This window comes from Halichoerus grypus, chromosome 6 (genome assembly GCF_964656455.1).
Source record: "Halichoerus grypus chromosome 6, mHalGry1.hap1.1, whole genome shotgun sequence".
Classification (NCBI taxonomy): domain Eukaryota; kingdom Metazoa; phylum Chordata; class Mammalia; order Carnivora; family Phocidae; genus Halichoerus; species Halichoerus grypus.
The window spans coordinates 61,660,024-61,685,552 of record NC_135717.1 but is presented as its reverse complement, the minus strand read 5'-3'; the positions used below and the strand labels follow the sequence as shown (position 1 = coordinate 61,685,552).

The 25,529-nt window shown below is 43.5% G+C and overlaps 1 protein-coding gene across 4 annotated transcripts; it reads right to left on the bottom strand.

Moving 5' to 3' along the window:
• Positions 1-4,149: 4,149 nt before the first annotated feature.
• MSRB2 (methionine sulfoxide reductase B2) lies at positions 4,150-24,728 on the bottom strand. Of its 4 annotated transcripts, none has more exons than XM_036092614.2 (5): positions 24,558-24,728; positions 15,654-15,754; positions 11,455-11,531; positions 6,058-6,235; positions 4,150-4,915 (listed from the first exon to the last, which is right to left on the bottom strand). In XM_036092614.2, the coding sequence occupies exons 1-5, from the start codon at positions 24,667-24,669 to the stop codon at positions 4,811-4,813; spliced, it is 573 nt and encodes a 190-aa protein (XP_035948507.1). In that variant the 5' UTR covers positions 24,670-24,728; the 3' UTR covers positions 4,150-4,810. The 4 variants fall into 4 exon arrangements, with proteins under 4 accessions (XP_035948507.1, XP_035948508.1, XP_035948510.1 ...); XM_036092615.2 differs by having other exon boundaries at positions 6,058-6,232; XM_036092617.2 differs by having other exon boundaries at positions 6,058-6,226.
• Between the last annotated feature and the right edge of the window lie 801 nt (positions 24,729-25,529).

Genomic DNA, 25,529 nt, shown 5'->3' with positions numbered 1-25,529 from the left:
TGTGGTGTGTACACACACACACACACACACACACACACACACACACACAGGAATATTACTTAGCCATAAAAAAGAATGACATCTTGTCATTCACAACAACATGCATGGAACTAGAGGGTATTATGCTAAAATGAAATAAGTCAGATAAAGACAAACACCATATGATCTCACTTATCTGTGGAATCTAAAAAACAAAACAAATGAATAAACAAGCAAAAAACAGAATCAGATTCATAAAAATAGAGAATAAACGGGTGGTTGCCAGCGCAGAGGGGGATGGGAGGATGAATGAAAGAGGTGAAGGGGATTAAGAACTGAACACTTCCATTTATAAAATAAGTCACAGGAAAAAAATAAAATAAAATAAAATAAAATAAGTCACAGGGATGAAAAGTCCAGCATGGGGACTATAGTCCATAGTACTGTAATAATTTTGTATCATGACAGATGGTAACTGTACTTAACCTTGGTGAGCATTTTGTAATGTATGTAATTGTCGAATCACTATGTTATGTACCTGAAACTGATGTTAATAGTGTATGTCAACTATACTTCAGTGAAAAAAAAATCCACACATTTCATCTGTATTTCTCAGTTGAGCTCTACAGAGCATGTGTTAACAATTTAAAAATTTCCTGTATCTGTTTTTATGCCCCACATTTTTATTTATATTTTAGTTCAGATGGGTATTCTTTCTTCTTGATTAAAGCTACTGGAAGTTTGTTCTATATTGTTGCTGTTTTTCAGAGACTCATTTGATATTTTACTCTAATAAATTTCTCTCCTAATTCATTGTGTCCTCTTAATTTGTCATTTCTTTATCCTATTAAGATATCTACTAAGATTAATTACCTTATTCTTTTTTCTCACTTCTTTAAATGAATCTTTTACTTCATTTACTTTCTTTTATAAAAAAGAAAAGCATTTAAGGCTATGAATATAGTATTGACAATATCCTATAATATTTGATATGTAGTGTTACTTCTTAAATGTCATATAATAGAGAATTTGTCTCATCCTTGTTCTGGGTTCCTGAGATAGAGCTTTTAAACCCTTGGAAATTCCTGAGTGGTAAGAGTGTCTTATTCATGAAGGGCCATTGGACCATACCCGAGTTTATGCTAAGGAGATGACCTGGTTGGGGGCTGGTTTAGGTAAGACCAACCATGTGATTAGAGGGTTGTGGCTTTGAGTTTGAGCCACATGATATCAGCCCAACCTCCCTATCTCTGGGAGATAGGGAAGGGGGAATAGACATTGAGTTCATTCACGTGATTCAATCAATCACACCTATGTAATGAAATTCCAGTAAAAACTGAACACTGAAGCTCTGGTGAGCATCCTGGTTGCTGAGCATATCCATGTGCTGCGGGGGTGATGCAACCTAATTCCACAGGGAGAAGGCACAGAATCTCTGTGTTGGACCTCACGCTATGTGTTTCTTCACTGACTGGTCTTGATTTGTGTCCTTTAGAATAAAACTGTACTAATAAGTATAGCACTTTCCTGAGTTTTGTGAGTCATTCTAGTGAATTACTCAAACTGAAGGAGGTCCTAGGAGCACCTCTGAATTTGTAGCCAGTTGGTCGGAAGTGCAAGTAACTTAGGAGGGACCCCTAAACTTGCAACTGGCAATGGACATGAGAGGAGTCTTGTTGAGGGCTGTGCCCCACACTCTGGGTGATTAGCATCAGAATTGCAATATAAGTCAAACTAGTCTCTTACGGAATGTTTTGGGCTTTTTGTTGTTGCTGCTAAGATAGAGGAACGGGTGTAACCAGCCCAACACATAATCCAATGATCATTTCATCAGTCATGACTCTACTCAAACAAGTCATTGGTTTCAACTTCTTTCTGACTATAATTTTTTTTTTTTTTAACCCTGCGTGTATGGGTGCTAATCTGATGGTGAGACGTAGAAATACAGTTACGGCATATGAGGTTAATCTATAAAATTGCCAATCCAATAAAAAATTATTAATAGTCTCTTCTGTGGCCAAAGAAAACCATGTCTGGAAAATAGATGAAAATCATATTCTATTAAATTGCTATCATTCCTCTACATGCATTATTCAGTGCTTCAGTGTGAGAGTGCTTACACAGTTGGTACTTGGTTGGAATGGCAGAAGCCTCCAGAAAGGTGGGTAGACTAGGATGCCAATAACTGTTCCTATTTTTAGGGGAGGCCTTTCTTAAATGAAAATATGGTCAAAGTGAAAACTTAACAGATACTGTGGCAAACACTCCTGAAATCAGGCATACCACCTTGGCAAAAAGTGCTACAGAGATGGTCACTAAATGGGGCAAAGAAACCTTTCTGATTAGTCAATATTTCTGAATGGCCCTTTTCTCCAACCTCTTAGTCTGGAGGATTATATCTGAGATGTATGAAAGCTTAAAAAAGAAACTGTTATTTTAGGACTAAAAAAGGTATAACACTTAAAATTAAGACTTTATAAGATGTGTTTAAAAGCAGATGGAGTACTCGCTCAGTTAAGTGTCCGACTTTTGATTTTGGCCCCGGTCATGATCTGAGGGTCGTGGGATCAAGCCCCATGTCAGGCTCTTCACTCAGTTGGGAGTCTGCTTGGAATTCTCTCTCTCCCTCTGCCCTTCACCTCCCCCACTCACCTCCCTCTCTCAAACAAACAAATTTAAAAAAATAAATAATAAATAAAAGCAGACTAGAGGAGCAAAAGGTAAGACTGGTAAGTTAGAGAGCATGTTGACAAAAAATATCCAAACTGAAGTATAGAAATTTAAAAGAATGGGAAAATTCAGAAAAGAATCTTAGAGATATGTGGGATGCAATAAATGGTCTTAACTTTTTGTGTGATTCAAGTTCCAGAAGGACAGGAGTGAGGTCAGGGAAAAAGCAATAGTGAAGAGAGAATAATCAAATTTTCCAAAACTGATGAAAAGATTCAAAGAACTCTATGAACCCCAAGCACAATAAATACAAAGACAACCACACCAGGGTACAACATAAACTGCTGAAAATCAAATAAAAAGAGAAATTCACAAAAATAGCTGGGGTTGAGGAGGGGAATACACTGCTTTCAAAGGAGCAACAATATCACTTACAACTTATTTCTCATAGAAAATGATGGAAGCCAAAGACAATGGAACAAAACTTTAAAAATGCTGAAATAAAATTTTTCTATATTAGAATGCTATACCCAGGGAAAAGAATATTTCCAAAATGAAAGGAGACCAAACTCATCAAAATTATAAATATGTGAAACTTTTTTGTATGTCAACTTTTTCTCAATAAAGCTTTCAACATTTCAAAGGAGAATAAATACATTTCTCAGCCAACAAAAAACAGAAGATCCATCACTAGGAATCATGAACTAAAACAAAAAGGAATTCTTCAAGCAGAAAAAAATAACCCCACAGGGAAACAGGATTTCAGGAAGAAATGAGGAACAGAAAGGGCAAAAATGTAGGTAAATATAAATAAATATTGACATATAAATTAATAATGACTTGTGGGGGTTAAAACGTGTAAAATTAAATACATAGGGATAGTAACACAAAATACGGAAGGGGTTTAATGGGGTTAAAGTGTTCTGAGGTTAGCATCCCTGGAGAAGTAGCAAAAAGTAATAAGTTTTATACGACTGTGACAAGTTTAGGATGCATGTTGTTATTTCCAAGGTAACCACTAAAAAAAGAGCTGCATAATGCATTACAAGCTAATAAGGAGAAGAAATGGAATAACTGTTTCCTTTCTATTACGTCCCAAATAATTTAAATACTTTCAATAGCAAATTATTCAAGACTCTCAATTTGTGAAACAGTTGAGTTCCTATTAGTGTTGGTATAACCAAATGCCTACTACCATGTAATCTAATTTTTTTTGGTATTTGATTTAGATTTCTAAAAAATATTCCAGGTTTTTAAAGATTTTATTTATTTATTTGAGAGAGAGAGAGAGAGATTGAGCACAGGAGCAGGGCAGAGGGGGGAGGGAAAAACAGACTCCCCGCTGAGCAGGGAGACCAATGTGGGGCTCAATCCCAGGACCCTGGGATCATGTCCTGAGCTGAAGGCAGACGCTTAACCAACTGAGCCACCCAGGTGCCCCACAGAATTGTTTTTATAAAAGAGCAACTTCATAGGCTCAGACAAAAAGCACACATAAAATTTTACTCAATATTTTATTTGAACATGTTAAAGCTTAACTTTGTAGCCACTTTTACTCATTATCACTGAAATCTAACAAACTCCCATTGGAACTTAATTGCCGGTAGAAGGGACGAAACCAGAATGTTCAAGACATTCTAAAATTTTGAAAAAGAATCATGCATCCCATTGATCACCATGTGTGCCTCCCAAATGCTGCTCTTCCATAATCCCAGTCCTTGGTACTTCTTTCAAAGCTGGAATTGTTGATTACTCTGATCCCATATTTCCTTCCTCTTTTCTCTTGATCCCTCACCTATGTATGTCCACAAAGGACTTAATACCATGGAAAGTTCAGCGTAGTTTTGCAGGAATTTTTGGTTTGTAGTCCATTCGTTTCTTAATGTCCCCAAAGAGCCATGCCCTCTGGTCCCAGGCAAAGCCTAAAGAAGTCAATTGGACGGAAATGGCTGCCCCTCTGTCATTCTGTGAAATTCCACCATCCAAGCTGGAGTTGGGGTTGGGTTGATTCCCGGTAAATCAATTACAGAAGTTGGGACTTGCTTGGTGCCAGCAGCAAACTTTGCTTAGTTTGATAGTAAATAAAACAAGTCATTCACAGAAACTGAAAATTGAGGGGGTAAATGAAGCAGTGGCGATAGAAAGGGATCCTCGGAGACAGTCAGTGTTTCCTTGGTTTGAACTTCAGGGCTACACTGTTGATGCAAAACCTCTGACCACTAGGCCCAGGTCCATCAGGAAACACGTGGCCAAGATGGGCTTCACACTGCAAAGGAGAGATGCCTCTGTCATTTCTCCACTGAGACAAAGTTCTCTAGACAAACTAGACTGGTGAACCCCACATGGCCGCCCCACTCCGGTGTTTGTGTGGGGAAAAAGTCCATCACAGCAGAATGCACGTAGGAAATGAAAGAATGCCGGGGCGCCTGGGTGGCTCAGTCAGTTGAGCGCCCGACTCTTGGTTTTGGCTCAGGTCATGACCTCATGGGTCGCAAGATCGAGCCCCAAGTTGGGCTCCATGCTCAGTGGGGAGTCTGCTTGGGATTCTTTCCCTCTTCCCCTCCCCCCACTCCCACAGTCAAGCGAGTGTGCACTCTCTGTCTCTCTCAAATAAATAAATACGTCTTTAAAAAAAAGAAGTCAAAGAATGCAAGGCACGGTAGCGGTAAATAGCTATCAGTGAGAATGTGAGCAAGTTATTTAACTTAGGGCTTGATTTATTCATCTATAAAATGGGAACTAACAATTATACCTACATAATAAAGCTTTTGTGATGATTAATTGATACAGTGCATGTAAAGCATTAATACAATTCCCAGGTAAGTACTCGATAATGTTGCAGCCAGTGTATTATTATGGTTTTTTGATGATGATAAGACTATGCTATGTTTATCTGCTTGCCTCTGGTGTTTTAAAAAACTAAAAAAGTAAGCATCCAAGGATATAAAAATGAGCCTGTTGTCTGGATTTAAGGCACCATCTCCTCCCAGACCCGCGGAAGGAATATTGTGCCAACATTCCCTGCAGCGTCCCTCTGACTTCTGGTGACATGCTGCAGAGTGGGAAGGAGGCGGAGAGATGCCAAGCACCCTGGGCCTTCCTGCTGTCTGTCCCCATTCCAAACAATGTGCAGGGCCAACTCCTTCTTTCAGACCCTCACTCTGGCCCATCTCTGGAAGGCTAGAACCAGGAAAGGCTACTTCAGAGTGGCTCAGGAAGGCTCTTTCTCTTCCTTATGGTGCCCAGAATCATGGGAGAGAGGGATCAGAAGCAGCAAGCACAGAAACCCAGCGTGTTGTAGTGACAAAAGTACTCCCAGGTTTTAACACCACATAGGCTCTCTGTGGCACCTGGGCTGGGGCAGCATCGGGGAAAACCAAACAGACAAAACAACACAAAAAACCCCACCTGCTTGCAGACAACCTCGGTGCGAGTTAATCCTAATGAGGTGTCCACACGTCTCAGGATGCCCACGTCCCTTTCATCAGAGCCAGACGCCCCGTGCGCCTCCGAGAAGGCAGGCCACCCGGTGCCGGAGCAGTACTTTTTCTCGGAACTGTGGAAGACATTCACCAGCCTGCAGCTGCTAAGACGTTATTAACATACAAAGAGCATTTTATGCCCCAACTCATTTTTCTACCCAGCAGGGTCTGACCCCCTCCTCTCTCCTCTGCCAGATCGCCAGGCCAGTTACAGGAGCAATCCGTTCCATGGGAACTTCGTCCATTGCACTTTCACTATTAAACACATCTCATCATCGTCAAAGGACCTCTTGTTCCTTTGATGCTGAAAGCCTCTCTCTCCGTGTCTGACAGGGACTGAAAAACACTAGGGGCTTTGTGACCTGTGATGCATATTAGGAAACCCAGATCAAATCCAAGGGCTCTAAATGTAGGCAAAGGGGAAACGGAAATGAGACACTCGTGGTCACAGGAGGGCATGAGGGTCTGGGCCCAGCAGCCGGAGGCCTGATGAAACGCCCACTGTCAGCAGCGGGCCCTTTGGGTTACCTGCCTGCCTGTGTGGATTCCAAAGCTGCCTCTGCCATTTCTTAGCTGGGCGACACTGGGCAGGCTCCATACCCCCTCCAGGCCTCATCTGTCGCTGCCAGTGCAGGGACCCTTCTGGGCAAGTCCCACAGGAGCTAATGACGCCGAGGTGGGAGAGGGCCAGAGGGGCCGACCAGAAGAGTGGGAGGGCAACAAGCAAATCCACTCGCCACAGAACCACTCTCCACGTGCTCTGAAGGTGAGCTCCCTCAAATGGCACCAGGAAAATAGAGTGAAAGTTTTTTAATGGCAGGGAGACAGCTCTCTCTCTCTCTAAGGAAGAGGGAGAGAAATGCACTGTAAACTGCAAAAAACAAAAAACAAAACAAAATAAAAAACCCAAAAAGCTGAGCAAAGAGAAGGAAAAGTGGCAAATAATCAAATCCTGAGACTATGAACACAGAAGCAAGCTCAGTTTAGTGCACAAACCCCAGAAGAAAGTCTAGTGTAATGCAGTCATTCTCAAACGCTTTCATCTCAAGACTGCTTTATACTAAAAAATTACTGAGGATCTCTTTTCTTTACATGAATTATGTGTATCACTGCTTAACAAATTAGAAATTGTAACAGAATCTAAAAATATTTCTACGTTATTTTTTAAAATAATAAATTCATTACCTGGTAGCATAAATAACCTATTCTTCTGACAGATAATTATATTTTCCAAAATGAAACAAACATTTAGTGAGAAGAGTTGTAATGTTTTACAATTCTGCAAATCTCTTTAATGTCTAGCTTAAAAAAGGAAAGACCATTGACTCTTCATATGTGCTTCTACATTCAATCTGCTGCAATCTTATTTTGACTGAAGTCTAGGAAGAGGATGTGGCCTCGTGGGCAGTCAGTTAGAAAAGAGAGGGCCTTGTAGATCCCCTAAAAAGGTCCCAGGAACTCCCGGGGTCCTCAGACCAGGATTTTAGAACTTTGAGGAATAAGGGCCTTGACTTCCAAAAGGTTTGGGTATGAATCCGGGCTCTGATACATCTGTGTGACCTTGTATTTACTCTTTTAAAGCCTCAGTGCCCTAATGGGTAGAACTGTAATGGCCTTATTACCTCACAAAGCTGCTGAGAGGGTCACCTGACGTACTTTCCAGGTATAGTGTACTTAGCATGGTGTCAGACATATGGTACGTAAGTCAGTAGCTACAATGTTTTTTAAACATCATTACTATTAATAACAGATATCCATGAAATTTGAGCAGCCGTGGCTCCAATTTTTTTTGCAACCCTTTTTGAAAGGGTTCAAAACTATTCATCCGAGCTACCCTGGCCCAGGGAAAAACATTTTAAGTGTCTTTTTATCACAGCCTTTCCACCCTTAAAGTTACATGTAACTAGTGATCATTAAAGGCATTTTGATGGAGAATTATGAATATAATAAATTTTTTAATGAATGAATCTAAGGCTAATAAAAAGTCATTTAAAATGTTTATGGGAAACAATAAATCTTTATTGATGCAATATACAGAATCTGGAGATTTTACCAGGGAATATGAGAGGCCCATCATACATAATTTAAGAGTGGAAATCTAACTTTAAGGCCAGTTTGAAGTTCCAATATACATAGCTAAATGATTAGCAAGGCTCTCCCTTGGAAAACTAAAACCATACTGGATCATCTCTTTTCATATACACTTAGAGGTGGGGTTTTTTTAGTGTTTTGTTGTTGTTGTTGTTGTTGTTATGTGTTTGTGTGTTACGTGTTTGCATGTTTGTTATATGGTTATTTGTGTTGATTTTTCTTCATTTCTGGAAATTCCAGAGCCCCCAAACCAACAGCAGAGGCACCTGGTGAGAATTGCCAACTCTATAACATCTTAGAAGAATTTCCATTCGTTTGGAGGAATGGGAACACACAAAAGGTTTTTCACCAATGTTACTTAGTTCCTTATAACATGCAGGACATCTGGATGTTATGTAAAAAGGCAAGTAATATCAGGCTCTCAGATTCCCTCTATTCTGAGGAGATGTAGGAGCATGAGGTATGTGGCCTCACAGTCGATTTTAATAAACACTTCCAGAATTGGTATGGCGGGGGGGAGAGGGGAAAGGAGAAGAAAGGGGAACCACAGGAAGCGGGGGCAAAGTCACATGATTCCAAGGTTAATAAAGCAACAGACTGGAGTCCCCAGGGGAGCGATAACATCCTAAGAGTCTTCCTGACCTGGAAACCCTGGATCAGAGGCCTCTGGTTTGGAGAGGTGTGTCTCCCGGAACACGCACCATGGTGGCCGTGTGTGAAAGCAGTGTTGCAGGCAGCAGGGGCCCAGCGGCCCAGAGGCAGCGGTCCCACATCTACCTGACTCTTTCTGGGATGACCAACGTTTCGCCTCATTTTGACTCTACCTATACAAGCATTTGAAGGAACATTGACTTTTTCTCCACCCCTGCTCGCTATTATTAAGGCTGGAGACTGGGACGGCGGGGAGAGAGGGGAGTGAGAGGTAAAACAAGAATACCTTCCTAAGACTATCCTCTTGAATGGGAAGCATGCTCAGGAATATAATCTCCACTTACAGATTCTCATTAACTAGCACACATTCACAAGAATTCCTCATTATCAAAGATTTATTCATATAGATAGCCTGAAGAAGGATCTATCTCTAAGAAGAATTGTTGCTCACGTGTACTGAGTGCTCGGCACGTGCCAGGCACGGCACAGGTGCTTCTGCATGCGTTACCTCGTACCTCAGTTGATCCTCTCACAGGTTTCTGAAGTCATGCGACTTCACAGGTGAGGAAATCAAGGCATGGACTGGTTAAGAGACTTGCCCAAGGTCACACAGCAATGGAGCCGCGATGTACCCAAGCACCCTAGCCACTCTCCTATACCATCTCTCCTATAAACAAATACAGCTTTAAGAAGAGTATATTCTGGAACATAAGAGATTCTTACAAATATATTCTTATTTCTCCCAGTCTCAGTTACAGTAGCATCAGCAGTAGCAGGAAAATGGAACAGAAACTTACTCCAAAGTCCCTAAGAAAAGAAAATAGAAACTTTCCAACCAAAACTAAATGATTAAAAAAGAAACAAATCAGGCTGGTGAACTAGCAGCTCAGTACACTGGCCTTTGGTAAACGGGCTTTGGAGAATCGGCTGATTCTCCTATTAGTCTTGGCTGCTTCACTATCTCTGCGACCTGCGGTTGGTCACTCAACTTAATTTGGACTAGCATTGTGCTAATACAGTAGCCACTGGTCACATGTGGGCTTTTAGGTTTAAATTAGTTAAAATTGAATAAAATTAAAGATTCATCTTCAAGCAGCATTTTGAGTCCTCAAGAGCCACATGTGGCTACCATACTGGATAGAGCAGATACAGAACATTTCCATGATCACAGAATTCTCTACTGGACAGAGCTTTGCGCTCTGGTCTCAGGTCCCTCCCTGCTCCAGCATTCTGAGACTCCATGACTGACTGCTGTGGTGAGGGATGGTGGGCACTAGGTAGGAAAAGGTCTCAACTTTGCTAGTGCAGAAACCGGAACACCAATAAAGTCAAAAAATGAAGAATGCAAATTAGAAGAACGCTCTTACAAGAGTGACTTCTCATCTTTTGTTTTCACAGTCCAAAGATAGAAAAGAACATCTATCTGGTTACCACAGTGTAACAAGGCGGTCCTTTACATCTTCACATGGTACACCTTTTTTGACTAAAAGCAGGTTGGCCACCTCAAGGTCCTAGTTCTCCTCCTTAACAGAACCAAACGTCAAGGAATAACTAATGTCTCAGAAATATGTGTCCCACATTTTACTTTGTTAAGATTAACCTGCTTCTCTTAGTTTTCACCAGGCCATCCCGGGCCGACTGCCACCTTAGATGTCTCCTCACCAGCCACTGACATGGTGAATGAATCTGAGCAAAGACCTGCCCTTCCGTAAGCATGAAGGGAAATCAATCCTAATTGTTCCTCATCCTTGCAGGCAGGGACTGGCTTTCCAAATTCAGCCCACATTAGCAGCCAGCAGCCCAAGAAAGCCCAGTCTGCTCAAAGCCCAGAGGACGTAATGAAGCGCTGCCTAATGGAAGATTCACAGAGCTGGCCTGATTTATATTTTATTCTAAACCAATTTAGAGTTGATGCAGAAGAAAGGAAAATATCTTTGAAGTTCTGAAAACAGGACTTCAAAGATGTTTTCCTTTCTTCTTCATCGAATCTACTTTTTTTAGACTGTTTCCGGCATGTCTAAACAAAAAAGCCTTTGTTGAGAGATTTCAGATCCTGATTGACTTAAAAGAGGCTTTGAAATCAAGGGACAATTAAATTTACTTTTAGCTATATAGAAGAGGGCATGGTATTCACTACTGTCAAGCACTGTGGGGAATCTATCCTCATAAAATTCTACATTTCCCAAATTAAATTATAAACCCATTTTCCCTTGGAGAGAGATAGTTTTAATCACATGGCCAAGCAAATACTATTATGGTTTAGATTTCTTTAAATACTTTCCCAGGAAAATATTCTAATAGCATTATCTTAAGGTGCCTCCGAAGTTTTATTTGTTTGCTATTTCTCAGGGATACGGGAAGAAAGAATATAGGCTAAGAAGTCTCGTTAACTGCCCTAAATGCTGGAAATAATCAAGACGGGCAAGTACTTTATAGAAATAGCTCTCCTGATAGCAGCCATGCCAAATGAGGAGGGCAATTAAAAACAACACGGGCATGTATTTATCCCAGGCTTCGAATGAGACAGAGCTGTAAGAAATCTGGAGGTCCGTTCTCCTTCAGTACCTCTCTCGATCCTTACCTGAAGAGTGGGCTGTCACAGCACACACAGTGATACATTCCTGATTCCTCGTTATTCAGATAGACCCCACTGAAAGGCTGAAAGTAAATTAGACATATCAGGTACAGGCTTCTCATAACACCAGCAGGAGATGATACAGCAGATTTAAATCCAAGATTCAGTCCCCAAATAAAGGAATTTTTGTACTAATTGGACAAAGTGTAAATATCACTGGAGAGGAAATCATAACCTGCCCAATGAAGCAGCCTTGCAGGCTTATCACAACCCGGCCTAAGTGCCAAATATTCAAATTATGACATTAATAATGCTTTGTATTTATACAGCACCTTTCATCCAAGAACATCAAAGTCCATGAAAAAGTGAGCGAACAGTCCTCTGGATTGTGTAAGATTTCAGTCTTCAGCTCAAAAGAGCTAATACAATAGGAATCCAGTCCACTGTCTAAAACACTGTGAAATCTCCAATTAAAGATAGAATATAAATACATAAAAAGCACAGCTCTGTGGGCTCGTGGCTATGCCTTTAACACGCCTCACGTCGTGGTGTTTAGGACACAGCATACTTAATAAATGTTTAAATAATGAGTTAGATTATCCCAGTACCGAAGTTACTACTTAGATGAAATTACTTCATTAACTGTGGCTTAAAGAGTCTGTAGGCTTTCAAAGGTCTCCCAAGAAGAACACAGGAGACTTGAGCCAATGAGTCTGCCAAGTCAGTACCTTTCAAAATGCTATTTTGAAAACTGGATTTCATTGTTAAAAAAGAAACAAAGATCTTCTTGCCCAATTCCTTTTGTTAAAGTAAATTAAAAGGAAAAAAAAAAAAACCCAATAAACCAACCACGGAAGATCCATAACCAGAGGCTGGTGGCAAGCACTATCCCATTTCACGGGATGAAAGAGAAGTCAATGCACAGAATGGGTCACCAAGTCACAGAACTGACTTAGGAAATAAGCTGGACTCTTCTGCCCTTTCTAGATTCCCCAACTCAACAAATTCACAGGTCAAACATTCAAATTCCCTGTAGTAGTATTAACAGCACATTTTCAGCAAGCCACATAATGGACAATTTCAAAATAACCCACTGAGCCTACCATCTGGGCACACTTGGACGTTTTCCCTCTTTAAAGACTCTCAACTTAGCTGCAGAAATCTGAACAGTAGTAAGCTGATCTTTTTATGGCCTGTCCCTCTGCCATGAAGTTTCACACCCCTCCCACCTGGGCTGACGAGACACACGTGCCAAAAGGCTACCTGTCCTGAAGCTGATCTGGAAAGCCTACTCATAGGATCCAGACAGTCTGATCAAAATCAAAATATAATTATGTCATTGCAGGGGACAGGTGAAGTAACAAGTAACAAGCAACAGGTATCCCAGTAAAAAGATAAATAAATAAAAAGGAATCCTTAGCTGAGGCATTTTTATGAAGTGACATCTATCCACTGCCTCCTAGACTGATTTCCTGATGTCTCCCTCCTCCTCCCTCAATTCTGTAGAAGTCCTATCATTTATTTAGAGCCAAACTCAACTTCTTTCTCAATTGTTCATTCTCGTATTTACTTGAAAACCTAGTATGTACCCAGTGCTGGTCTGGGTGCTAAGGTTACAGAGATAGGGGGAAAAACCGGGAACTGAACTGGCCAGCACCCTAATCTTGGACTTCCCAGCCTCCAGAACTGTGAGAAATAAATGTCTGTTGTTTAAGCCCCTTAGTCTGTGGTATCCTGCTACAGTGGCCCGAAGGCAGTCTGTCTGGACCAATGGGACTTCTCCCTCCTTTGGTCTGGTCAATACAACATACCGGTTGGAAACAGACGGCACACTCAAAGGGGTGATTTGCAGATAATTTCATACAGAACGATTTACAAAGGTGGGGACAGGGCCAGTGGAAACTAGCAAGGGAGGGTGAAGCACTGGGAGGGCCAGGGGCTCTGAGAACACCCCACCCCGACTAGGCCCGTGGGACAAAGGAAGAGGCAGTTACCAGAGCCTGTAGGTGAGGGCGGCCTGCGGGAGCTACAGCCTGCACTAGAGGACCCTGGATCCCATTTCTCTGTTGTGTCCTCTGACCTTGCTAGCATCATCCACTGGCCAAACCTGAGCAGTAGTCAGAAGGAAAGGGAGCATGTTATTCTTCCCAGAGCAGAGGGGAGCATGTGGAGAGCAGATCTGTAGGGGACAGAGAGGAAGGCCTGCAGGAAACCGGCCTCCTACTGATACTTGACTTTTAGCTGTTGTGCAACCAGGCTATAAACTCCTTTGTTGTGTCTAGTAGAGTGCACATGTTTTTATTGCTGCCCGATCAAAACATGTACAACTGAATTCTTAAGTTTGAGTCACCAAACAGAAAGCTGAGATGTGTTACTTCCCTTTCGTTAGCCAGGCTTACAGTTGGTTCTGCAATATTCTAAAAAGTTACATGTGGAAATGGATCAACTGAAAGGGATTTATAACATTACTTAAAATAATGGATGATGCTCATTTTGTAAAATGGCCAAATGCACAGAGTATACTGCACCATCTGTTTGCGAATCCCACAGATTTATTCTCCTCAACATCTGTCAGCTCATCTCCAGGCTCTGTACACATACCAAACCCCGCCTGGCTGTGTCCCTGAGAAAGGGCTGGCTTAAATATTCTGGGATATACCCAACTGCACACAGAGCATCACACGTGGCTCCCCCAACCATTTGCAATAAATGACTGTGTCTCTTTCCCCATGAAGGATTATTAAAATCCCACCCACAGGAGGTTTTAAAAAATACCAGTACTTTACAAGACTCTATTGGGATCTGCTGGCCTAACGACTTTAGCATCAGAGAAGCTGAGGGTTCACCATGATGATAAGGCCCCGTGCACATGGACAGTTGTCTGGACTTTGCAGGGACTGCTGAAGAAAAGATATAAATACTCTACAACTTTGCAAAACCACCGTGGTCCACTCCGTGGGGTCTGCTTCACAAATGAAAATGTCTAATAACCACGTTCAACAGCTCTGTTCCAAGGGTTATATTTGGGTCTAAGATAGACGACTTGTGAAGAAACGCTGTGTTGGGAAAACAGAACTATAATGAGGAACCACTGAGGACAATTCCCTCCGGAAATGAACGAAAGCTGAGCTTGTTGAATGCCATTTAAATAATGTTTGCGCCTCTCAGCCTGCACTCATTCAGTATTCACGAAAATTTACTCTCTGAGTGCAGACTCTAGCTGGGCACGATGTTAGGTGCCAGGACTGTCCCGACAATGGCAAATGCTCTAAAGGGAGAGTGCTGGGAAAAGCAAGCCCGGCTTGGGGCCGAGCACATGGGATTGGAGCTGAGGGAGGAGGTTTGTCTGAATGAACAGGGCAAGGTCAGGGGAGAGAAGAAGGACGCAGTAGGCAAGGGCCTTAGGGAGAAGGGAGCCCAGGGTGTTTGAGAGCTGAAAGAAGGGCAGTGTGGTCGAAGTGTGGAGATAAAGAGGAAAAATAGCCAGACTGAGGATAGGGGCAGAAGGCAGAGGGCAGAGCCTGTAGGGCCTAATAAGCCGTTTGTAAACTTTTTTCTTTACCTTGGAAGTAGTGGGAAACCACTGAGGGATTGTTAGCAGTGGAGGGATGTGGTTGGATTTGTGTTTTTTAGATCTCTTCTGCCTCTTTTTTTTTTAATATTTTATTTATTTGACACAGACAGAGAGAGAGAGAGAAAGAGAGAGCGCACAAGGCACAAGCAGGGGGAGTGGGAGGAGAAGCAGGTTCCCTGTTAAGCAGGGAGCCTGAAGCACCAGGATCCTGGGATCATGGCCTGAGCCAAAGGCAAACGCTTAACCGTTTAACCGACTGAGCCACCCAGGCACCCCTTTGGCAGCCTTGTAGAGAATGGCAGCCAGAACAGCCGGAGGCTGCCACACGCCATCCACCCAGCAAGAGGCGGGGGGAAACCTGGGGCAGCGTGGAGGCAAGATCGGGCAGAGAAGCAGAGCAACTGGAAGGTTACTGAGGGGACAGAAGAGGCGGGCGAGGCAAGGGAGGGGAGGCATCCGGGGCCTCCTACCAGTGGATGGGCAGCGGTGCCTGAGAGGGAGAAGCCCAGAGGAGGACCAGACTGGCAGAGCAGATGCAGATGAGCGGGCCTCTGTAGCTACATCTGTCCCAACCCGCCCTCCCGCCACCCCCGACCCATCCAATCGCGAAACTGTCATGGGCGCAGCTTACCGCTTCGGTTCCTTTTTCTCTCGTAACATAGAACTGCTCTGGAGTCAGCTTCTTTTGCCATTCACTCTTGGTGAGAGACGGCCCATGCTTTGGGAGAGACCCTGTGTGGTTCAAGAGGAATTTTAAAAAATTAAAACAAAAAGGCACAATGATGTTTTTTCTTCAGCTTTTCTCCTGAAGTACATGACCCCCAGCAGAACAAGGCCGGCCCCTCCCTCTCCTACATCTTCCTTCACAGGGACCAGAAAGCCCCAGTACGAAATGCTTCAATTGACTCATCAGTTTAACAAGAAAGGAGCAGCAAGCAGCCAGCCAGTGTTCCAGTCCCACTGGGGTACAGAAGCTCAAGAGGCAGCTCAAATATGAAATAATGCAGAATAAATTCTCCTCAGGTACCCGGGGGTAGAAATTGATCCTTCTTCTATGACTACGTTCAGAGGAGTATTTCCCATCAGGATACATCTGGGAGTAGCTGAGTGATTGGAGAGGAAAGAACCTTGAGCTAGTGGGTTATTAAACTCTTCCCCTTCGCTGGTTTATAAAAATCTCTCTGATTTTGTTTGTCAACGGAGGTCTTTATTAAAAAATCTTCTTGTGTGGAAAAAAGAAGAGACTAGCCGATGCCCTTAAAAGGAAACGGAGACCTACCAGAATCTATTCTTATGCTTCAATCTTACTACTTTTACTCCAGTGAGTGTAAACAAAGCAAGTAGGACAATACTCCTTTTAGCCAAAGGGGAGTAGGAAGCCCTGACGTATATAATCAATGTTTCAATCATCCAACACGAAGAATTGGAAAGGATTTTATAATCTGTCCACCTCGACTTACAAATGAGAACACAGAGGGGCGCCTGGGTGGCTCAGTTGGTTAAGCGACTGCCTTCAGCTCAGGTCATGATCCTGGAGTCCCGGGATCGAGTCCCGCATCGGGTTCCCTGCTTGGCGGGGAGTCTGCTTCTCCCTCTGACCCTCCTCCTTCTCATGCTCTCTGTCTCTCATTCTCTCTCTCTCTCAAATAAATAAATAAAATCTTTAAAAAAAAAACAAAACAAAAAAAACAAATGAGAACACAGAGGCCTGGAGGCTTAGTAACCTGATCACAGCAACATAGATGAAAGGCCAAACCCTTGTGGTATCACCACCAAATATGAAACATGTCTGAAAATCGTATTTGATATTCATTTTTGGTTACCAAAAGGTCCTAAATTATCTTTCAGGTAAGAAAAGACTACTGTCTTCATTGCTAGCTCATAATACTATACAATATGGTATGTTCAGTATTGTATATTGTTGATTGCTTATAGTTGTTTACATTTTATTAAAAGGTTTTTAATCTGTTAAATATATTACAAGTTGTCCTTTCTTAAATACTTTTTACAAGGCTATGGGGATTTCTTGTTTACTCTGGAAATGCACCTCTGAAATTGCCTATGAAAATAGAGCTCAGGTACACACTATTTTTCTGGAACTCATTTCTTGGGGAGCAAAGCAGAATGTATTTATGTGACAATTATTGCTGCTCAGTGGCTTTCAGAGTTACCAGGCAGAATGCCAAGTAATAAATGGACAAGGAATGATAAACCTTTTATTTTTATTTTTTAAAAAGATTTTATTTATTTATTTGACAGAGAGAGAGAGCCAGAGAGCACAAGGCGGGGGGGGGGGGGAGGGGAATGGCAGAGGGAGAAGGAGAAGCAGGCAGCAGCAGGGCTCCCCTCCGAGCAGGAAGCCCGATGCGGGGCTCGATCCCAGGACCCTGGGATCACGATCTGAGCCGAAGGCAGATGCCCAACTGACTGAGCCACCCAGGCGCCCAGAATGATAAACCTTTTAAAAAATCTTTATAATCACTAAAATTATAAGTGACTCAAGCAAGAATCATCAGGGAATTCTAAAACCCTGGGTGGGAAACTGCTGAAGAATGGAAGAGTCACACATTTTCAAAATATTATTAATTACAAAGGAAGAAAACGTATCTTTACAATGGAAAAATGTACAAGTGACCACCTTAACCAAGTAAGCCAAGTAAGCATGACCAACAGTGGGGCAAGCCGACATCGCGTGCCTCTGGGTGTGACGCACTGAAGACACAGCACCCTCCCTCCCCCCACTGCACTGCATCCATTCTCAGAGAGTCCACTGAGGACTTCTCAGTAAAACCTAGAACACCTCATCCTTCTCTCTCACTTCTCCGTAGTATTGACACTTGACATTCTTCTGTGGTAGCTTTTATTTCCCTTGGCCTCCATGGCGCCCAATACTCGTCTCTCCTGTTATTCCCTTTCAGCGTCCTTCCTTAGCCCCACTTCTTCTAGCCATCCCTGGAATACTGGTGGTTTTCAGATGAATCTATCGTCCTAGGCTCGCTTCTATCACCACACCACACCTGCCCCTTGGGTGATTTTATCCAATGAGTAGCTTACAGTACCATCCACATGATGAGACTCCCAAATCTATTTTACCCTCCATCCTAGATCTCTGCTGAGTTCTAGATCCATATATAACCACACCTGGAGACCTCCATGAGGATGTCCCGTTTCAAACACCACACACAGAAGGACTTCGTGTATCTCCCTTGCCCCAACCCAAATCTGCCCCTCCTCTCATGTGTTCTCATTGACCCCATGCTTCAAATCAGAATGCCAGGCCATCATGCATGACTCTTCCCTTTTCCTTGCACCAAGCCCTGTTGCTTCTACTTCCTAAATAACTCTAGGATCTGCTCATTCTCACTTCTCTGCCACTACCTTGGATCAGGCCACCATTAACTCCAGTATAGATGATCACAAAAGTCTCCTAATTTTTATGCTCTCCCCTGTTTGTACCACTTCTTTTTTCTCACTGCCCAAACTGTTCAATGTTGTCACACTGAAATGAGAAAATATGCCATGTGAATACCTAGGAGAAGAGCATGTAGGCAAGAGAAAAAATTAGTTGGGTGTGCCTGGCATGTTTGATGAATAGCAGGAAGGCCAGGGGGAATGGGTGGAGTGAGCAGGAAAGTTATTAGAAGTGAGAGCAGTGGGGCGCCTGGGTAGCTCAGATGGTTAAGCGTCTGGCTTCGGCTCAGGTCATGATCCCAGGGCCCTGGGATCGAGCCCCACATCGGGCTCCTGGCTCAGCGGAGAGCCTGCTTCTCCCTCTCCCTCTGCCTCTCTCCCTGCTCATGCTCTCTCTCTCTCTCTCTGTATCTCTGTGTCTCAAATGAATAAAATTAAAAAAAAATAAGAAAACATTAAATGCTTTCTTAAAAAAAAAAAAAAAAAGAAGTGAGAGCAGAAAGCTAATGGGGGTGGGGGCAGACCAACGAGGGTCTTGAAGGCTACCCTAAGGATGGTGGTTTTTATTCTGAGTGTGGAAGTCATTGGAAGGTAAGCAGAGGCATGACATGACCTAGCATATTTAAAAGGATTCCTGGCTGATACACTAAAAGAAATTGAAGGAGGCCAAAGGTTGCAGCAGGGCACCCAGGACAGAGGGCACTTTAACAACCTGGCTGAGAGATGGAAGAGTTCTGCGTCAGGGTGGTGGCAGTAGTCAAGCTTAGAGGGGTCACACACCAGACGTATTCTGATGGCAGAGCTAGAGGATTTGCTGACAGAGCGGATGTGAAGTACATGAAAGAACATGGTCAAGGGGCACTACTCCAAGTTCCTTGGTCTGAGCAGTAGAAGATGGGGAAGCCTACAGGAGGAACAGGTTTGGAGGCTTGTTAATAAAAATTCAGTATTTTCAAAATTCAATGTTCAGTTCAATATTCAAATGGAGATGTCAAGTAGGCAGTTGGATACATAGATTTAGAAACTGGGGAGAAGTCCAAGGTGGAGATGTAAATTTGGGACTCCTCGGTGTTACGATGTTATTTAAAGCCATCAGCCTGGAAGATTCCCAAGTCAGTGACTGTCAAGAGAACAGAGAGGCCCAAGGGCTGGACTTGGAGGGATTCCAAGATACACAGGTTGAGGAGATGGGGACAAGCAGACAGAGAGGCAGGAAGAATACTGCAAGAATGTGGTGTCCTAGACAGAGATGACTAATAATTATCCATTGGGTTTAGCAATATGGTGGTCAGCGGTGCCCTGAAAAAGCAGTTTAGGTGGAGGAGTGGGTGTGCATGTGTGTGTGAATCTGACTGGAATAGATTTGATACAGAATAGGAAGAAGGAAAGGGAGACAGTGCAAACAGGTAAGTCCTTTCAGGAGTTCCGGAGGTAGCTGGAAGGGGAAGTGAGATGAAGAGCATTTTTTAGGATGAGAAAGATCACAGTATTCTAGTATGCTGCTGGGAATGATCCAGTGAAGAGGATAAATTGATCATTTAGGAGAAAAAGGCAAGAGCTGTGGAGCTGTTCTTAAGCTTGACCTTGGGTAGATGAAATATGGGAGACCAGTTAAATTGTGAAAATTTTATTGACTGTATAAGCTTTAGATAACTATCAAGGTAACAACAGAAGTTTCACAAAGCAATGCCAGCTTAACCACCAGCTGAGTGGTGGGAACACTGAAATCTTTTCAGGCTGACTTAGCAGGGAAAGGTGTTTTTGCTGTTTTAACAGCCAGTGGGAGGGGAACCTGGGAGGCTCAGTCGGTCAGACTCTTGACCTCAGCTCAGGTCTCGACCAGGTCATGAGTTCAAGCCCTGCATTGGGCTCCATGGCGAGGAGGATTGGAACTGGTTTTAACGGATGTGAACTATGTGTTGAATCATAAGGGAAGTGGAAGGCATTCCATTTTAGGCACTTTAAAAGACCGAGAGATGTGTATATTTTGTAAGCCTTCAACAAAGGGCAAGATCCAAAATTTGGCCAGAGCCAATGTGTCAGCATGACCTAAGCTGGGATCGGTCACACAGAGGCCACCTCATACAGTGAAAAAAAGGAAGGCAAGAGCATGAGTAGGATTTGCTAGTAGGATTTGATTCCTCCTCCCAGAATCTAAACTGGTTTTGAGGGGAATGTGTGTAACCCGAACCCTGGCTATCACTGACATCTATTAAGGGAAGGGGTAACAGCGCACCATGATAAAACACTTTCTTTACCCTGCAAGTACCTGTCCTGCCATGTCACTCCACCTACATTCTTGGCTTTGGCAAACATCTTGCCTTATTTCTATGGATTTCTAAGAGGAAAACTGACTCTTGGTCCGAAGATTGGGAATTATAATCTGGAAAGCTGCTATTATCTTCCCTTCTCCTTTTGGGGAGGAAGTGGAATGGATTAGAGGGGGAAAAAAAAAAAAAACTGGATTGTCTCCTGGAAGCATTGTCCTTAGTGTCTTTCCACATGCAATATGATACAAGAGTTGACACGAGAAAGTGGGAATTCAAGAAGAGCTAAAATTCAGTGGGACTCCCACACTTCAGCTTTGAACCTAAAGTCTGAGTCCCGGATGAGACCCCAGCTCCCTCTCCAATTGTTCTGTATTTTACTACACCTATTAGAGTGACTACTTGTTTTCAGATACTCCCCTCCTCCCTCTTTTTTTTTTAGCTTAAAATTTAAAACTAATACTTAAATTGTTAGATGGAAGAATTACTCCTTCATCTAAATCAGAAAGTACATTTTTCATGGCTCCGCTAATCCTTGTCAGTATGTACCTTTTACACTGTGTGTATGAAAGGTTTCATAGGTGGGTAACCATGTTCAGACTAGTTGCTCTTTGAGCACCAACTGTGCAAAATTTAACTGTAAATCTGCCAGCCTGGAAGACTCTGTCAAGAGAAGACAAACTCTGCCTCGATAGCAAAATGACCAGTGGTCAGCTAGGTGCTCTCAGGTCAGCATATATGTGGTCTGCGTCACTTACAGAGGTGTCTGTAACCACGGTGTTATGGGCTGAACTGTGTCCTCCCAAAATTTGTATGTTGAAGTCCCAAACCTCAGTACCTCAGAATGCAACTGTATTTGGTGATATGGCTTTTAAAGAGATAAGTAAGGTCAAACGAGGTCATATGGGTAGGCTCTAATCTATTTTGCTGTATCTTGGAGATGGGACCTTTAAAGAGGTGATTATGTTAAAATGGGGCCATAAGAATGGGCCCAATCTGACCAGTATCCTTATATGAAGAAGAAGAGACTCTAGGGATGTGTGAGCAGATAAACGGCCATCTGCAAAACAGAGAGGCCCCAGGAGAAACCAACCCTGCTGATACTTTGATCTTGAACTTCCAGCCTCCAGAATGATGAGAAAATAAATTTCTGTGTTTCAACCTTCCAGCCTGTGGTGTTTTGTTGTGGCTGTTCCAGCCAACTAATATACTATGCTTTAGGAAACAACTAAATTCTGAATGAAAATTGCATCATGAGTAAATTCTGCACGGTTTTACCAAACAGCAATTTGGTACCTGTACATACGACACACAACAAGTGAGAATTTAGGAATGAGTAAGGTTACTTGGCCAGCAGTGGCCAGAGAGGATTCTGCATTGGTCCTCCCATCCTTTTGTGCATGACTGAGGTGTTTCCTGTCCTCAACCCACATCATCTGCACCTTGAGTTGGTCCTTTTGGGGCCACATGTCTTCCAGATGCCCTCTGCATTCTCTTGCTATCTTCACTATCAAAAGACTTGGGTGCTCTGCTATTGTACTAGATAGCTACACAGCTTTCCTTTGAACTAGGCTTTGAAAAACTCAGTCCTTTGGGTTCCTTTCTTTCTTTGTGCTGTGATTTGCACAGGCTGTCTTTCTTCTTGGTCACGTGTTTCCTGAGGTGGGCTTACATCTTCTCATCTTTAAAGAACACCCTCTCTTGGTCATATGGTCACCTACCGGTTACCTCCTTCTGGTTTTGCTAACCTTTCTGGCCACAGCTGCTATACTGCCAAGTGTCACACACAAACAAGCCTTGTTTCAATAAATACTTGTTGAGACTAACAGAATCTATTACAAACTGGCACAGAACGAAACCCCAGCCCACTCTAATTTGCAGACTAGTCTTCTTTCCCACCCCAGTGACTGGACTGGTTGAAGCAATGCTCAGGATGGTTTCCTAGCTGAGTATTTCTAGAGTGTTTTCCTGAAACAACAGTTTTCTCCAGAATACTCCTTACTTTCCTCTTTCAGTCTCGACTGAGAGACTGAGCATTGACTTTGCTCTTGTTAATCTTGACGACAAAATCATAGGAGTGGTACCTCTCGCATATCAGAAATCTTAGTGCTGTGGAACTGTCCTCCATCACTATCAACATCTTCTCGTTTCTCTTTCAACCTTCCCTAAGTCTATAACATAGGTTAAATGTAGCTGCGCTTTTGTCTTTTCCATTTATTTACGTAATTATAAATAACATTTATTGTGTGCTTACTAAGTGCCAATCATTGTGATGAAGCCTTTTAATTTTTTTTCATTTATTCTGTACAGCCCTATTATTATCATTATCCTTATTCTATAGAAGAAAAAAACAGGTTTAAGCTTACCAAGTTTAGGACGTGCCCACAGACATAGAGCCAGGGAGTGGCACTGTCAACACCAAAGCCCTCAGCCACCAACTACTACCTATCTATACTTTTTAATGGGTGCCTAATAGTTTGCTGAATTGAACTTTTCTGGTTTACTTAAGCATTCCTTAACTGATGGACATTTGGGTTATAGCCAGTTTCTGGTTCTTAAGAGCAGTGCTGTTAAAAACATCTTTGTACACATAGTTTCGTTCTTTTGAATTAGTTCCTTAGAATAAGGAAGGGAGACACCCCCGGGGGAGGAGGTGTCTGATAAGTTACACAGCTCCTGTTATGTACTGGAGTTTGGCCAAATTTTAATTGCTGCTGAAGAACTTCAGATCCTAAGGCAGTTCATTAGGCTATTTCTGACACCACCAGGACAACCATAAAAGACAAGTTTCCATTGAAACCACTATCCTATAAAGGGGAATGAGGAGAGCTCCAGCCCACAAGTATGATGTTTCCATCACCTGTGGTTCTCAGAAAACCAATGCTTGGCACACAGTAGGTATCCAACAAATATCATCAGATTGGCTGACTACGACACCAAGAGGTGCTGAAGGCCATGACTGGAAGTCATGCTGGATCAGCCACTACTCCACACTGCCTGTGCTTTTATTTATTTAAAACTACATTTTGAAAACTTCAGGGGATAAAAAGAAGTCCAAGCGACTGGATACATTTTCAGAGGAGATAGGTATCTTCACATTTCTCCAGTGGATACGTAACACAATCGGATTCAGAGATGGGACAGCGGGGCATTTGCCCATGAAGCCAATGCACAGGGAGCACTAAATTACCCTGAAATATATCTGAAATACAGGGCCATTGACACAGGTCTCCCCAGGTGACTCCATACTAAAAGGTGAAAGGCAAATGTGCCACAGTCCAACAGAGGAGCCAAAGGCATTTCGAAGAAACACACACACACACACACTTGGTCTGTCTCATAGCCAATGACGAACAATGATTATCAGTCTAAAGGGGAACTAGTTATTAGCCCACACGTCTCTCTGGATCCGGGACACACACATAGAAACAGCAGGGCAAGAAGCAAATCCAGAGGAATCCAAAGTCTGAACTGCTTGCTTCTCACCTAGGAAAAGAAGCACGCAGAATTTAAGAGGGGGACAGTGTAACAGACCACAGGCCATTACAGGAGGGAGCGCGCGGTGTCTGGTCGCTGACCCAGCGACTGTTCACCGGGAGTCCGGGGATAAGAGCCAGGGGCTCCTGAGCCCGACATTTTACGGGGGGGAGGAAATCAGTAACAATCGCCCACACCTCTCTAACTGTACAACCCACCGTCCAGGACCGCAAGGAGGGGCGGACACGGGCGCACCCAAATAGTTTCTCGAGAAGGAAGCGCCAGGTGCAGAACCAGCGCTCCGGCCCTCTAGTCCAGGCAGCTGAAGTAAAACCGAAAGCCAGGAGGCGGCGGCGGGGCCTGCGCGGCCCGCGTCCTACCTGCGTCCTCGGGACTGGCCCCCGCGCCGCCTCTGCCCGCTGGGCCCCCCACGGCCCGCAAGGGCACCCCTCGAAAAGGCAAACCCCTGAACGCACGGAGCAGGAGTGCCATGACGCCGCACGCGTAGGCCCCTCAGAGCCGATGCACGCCGTCCCCGCGCGCCCCGCCTCCCTCCCCGCGCGCCCCGCCTCCCTCCCCGCGCGCCCCGCCTCCCTCCCCGCGCGCCCCGCCTCCCTCCCCGCGCGCCCCGCCTCCCTCCGTCGAGCCGGGCTCCTACCCTTGCCTCTCCTCCTCCTGCTTCTCTCCTCCCACTGCTTCTGGCACCCCTGCCTCCACCCTCGGAAGTCCTGCCACCACCCAACTCCCGCCCGCCTCCAAGTACCTCCTCCTACCTCTCTTCCGCGCCTACCCCTACCGGCCTTCCCTTGACCCTCCCTAGCCCCTTCTCCCTTGCCCACCTGATTGCTCCGGCGTGCCCACCGCCTCCCCATGCTTCTCCCCCGGCCCTTCCCTCCACCACCCTTCCCCACTCCATTTCCCAGCCCCCAGCCCAAACACTGATCTGTTTTACTTTGTTTGCAGAATTGTATGTATCGTGGAACTACAGATTATTTTGCATTTCTTTGAGTTGCGTATAAATGGAATCCTTGTTCATGCTGAGTAGTATCCCATTTATGGATATACCACAATATATTTATCTAGTCATCTATCGATAGACATGTATATTATTTCCAATTTTTCCTTATTAGAAATAAAGCTGCTAGAAACATTCCTGTACAAATCTTTATATGCATATGTGCTTCCTTTTCTCTTGGGCAAATAATATTATCAAAGATGTCACAGCACTGCAATGTTAAGTGATCAAACTCATTTTGGATGATTCCAGTGATGTAATTTTTCCAGTGTTTTGTGTGCCATGTCATAAGGTTGTATGTAGAGAATTCATATTAAAATAATGTGATTACTTTAAG

Excerpts from the sequence above, each read along its gene's own strand:
- MSRB2 (XM_036092614.2), bottom strand. The coding sequence starts at position 24,669 with ATGGCACTCCTGCTCCGTGCGTTCAGGGGTTTGCCTTTTCGAGGGGTG. Across the intron at positions 15,755-24,557 it reads GGCCAGTCCCGAGGACGCAG|GGTCTCTCCCAAAGCATGGG; the intron begins GTAGGACGCGGG and ends TGAACCACACAG. Across the intron at positions 6,236-11,454 it reads TGTGACAGCCCACTCTTCAG|CAGCTGCAGGCTGGTGAATG; the intron begins GTAAGGATCGAG and ends ATAACGTCTTAG.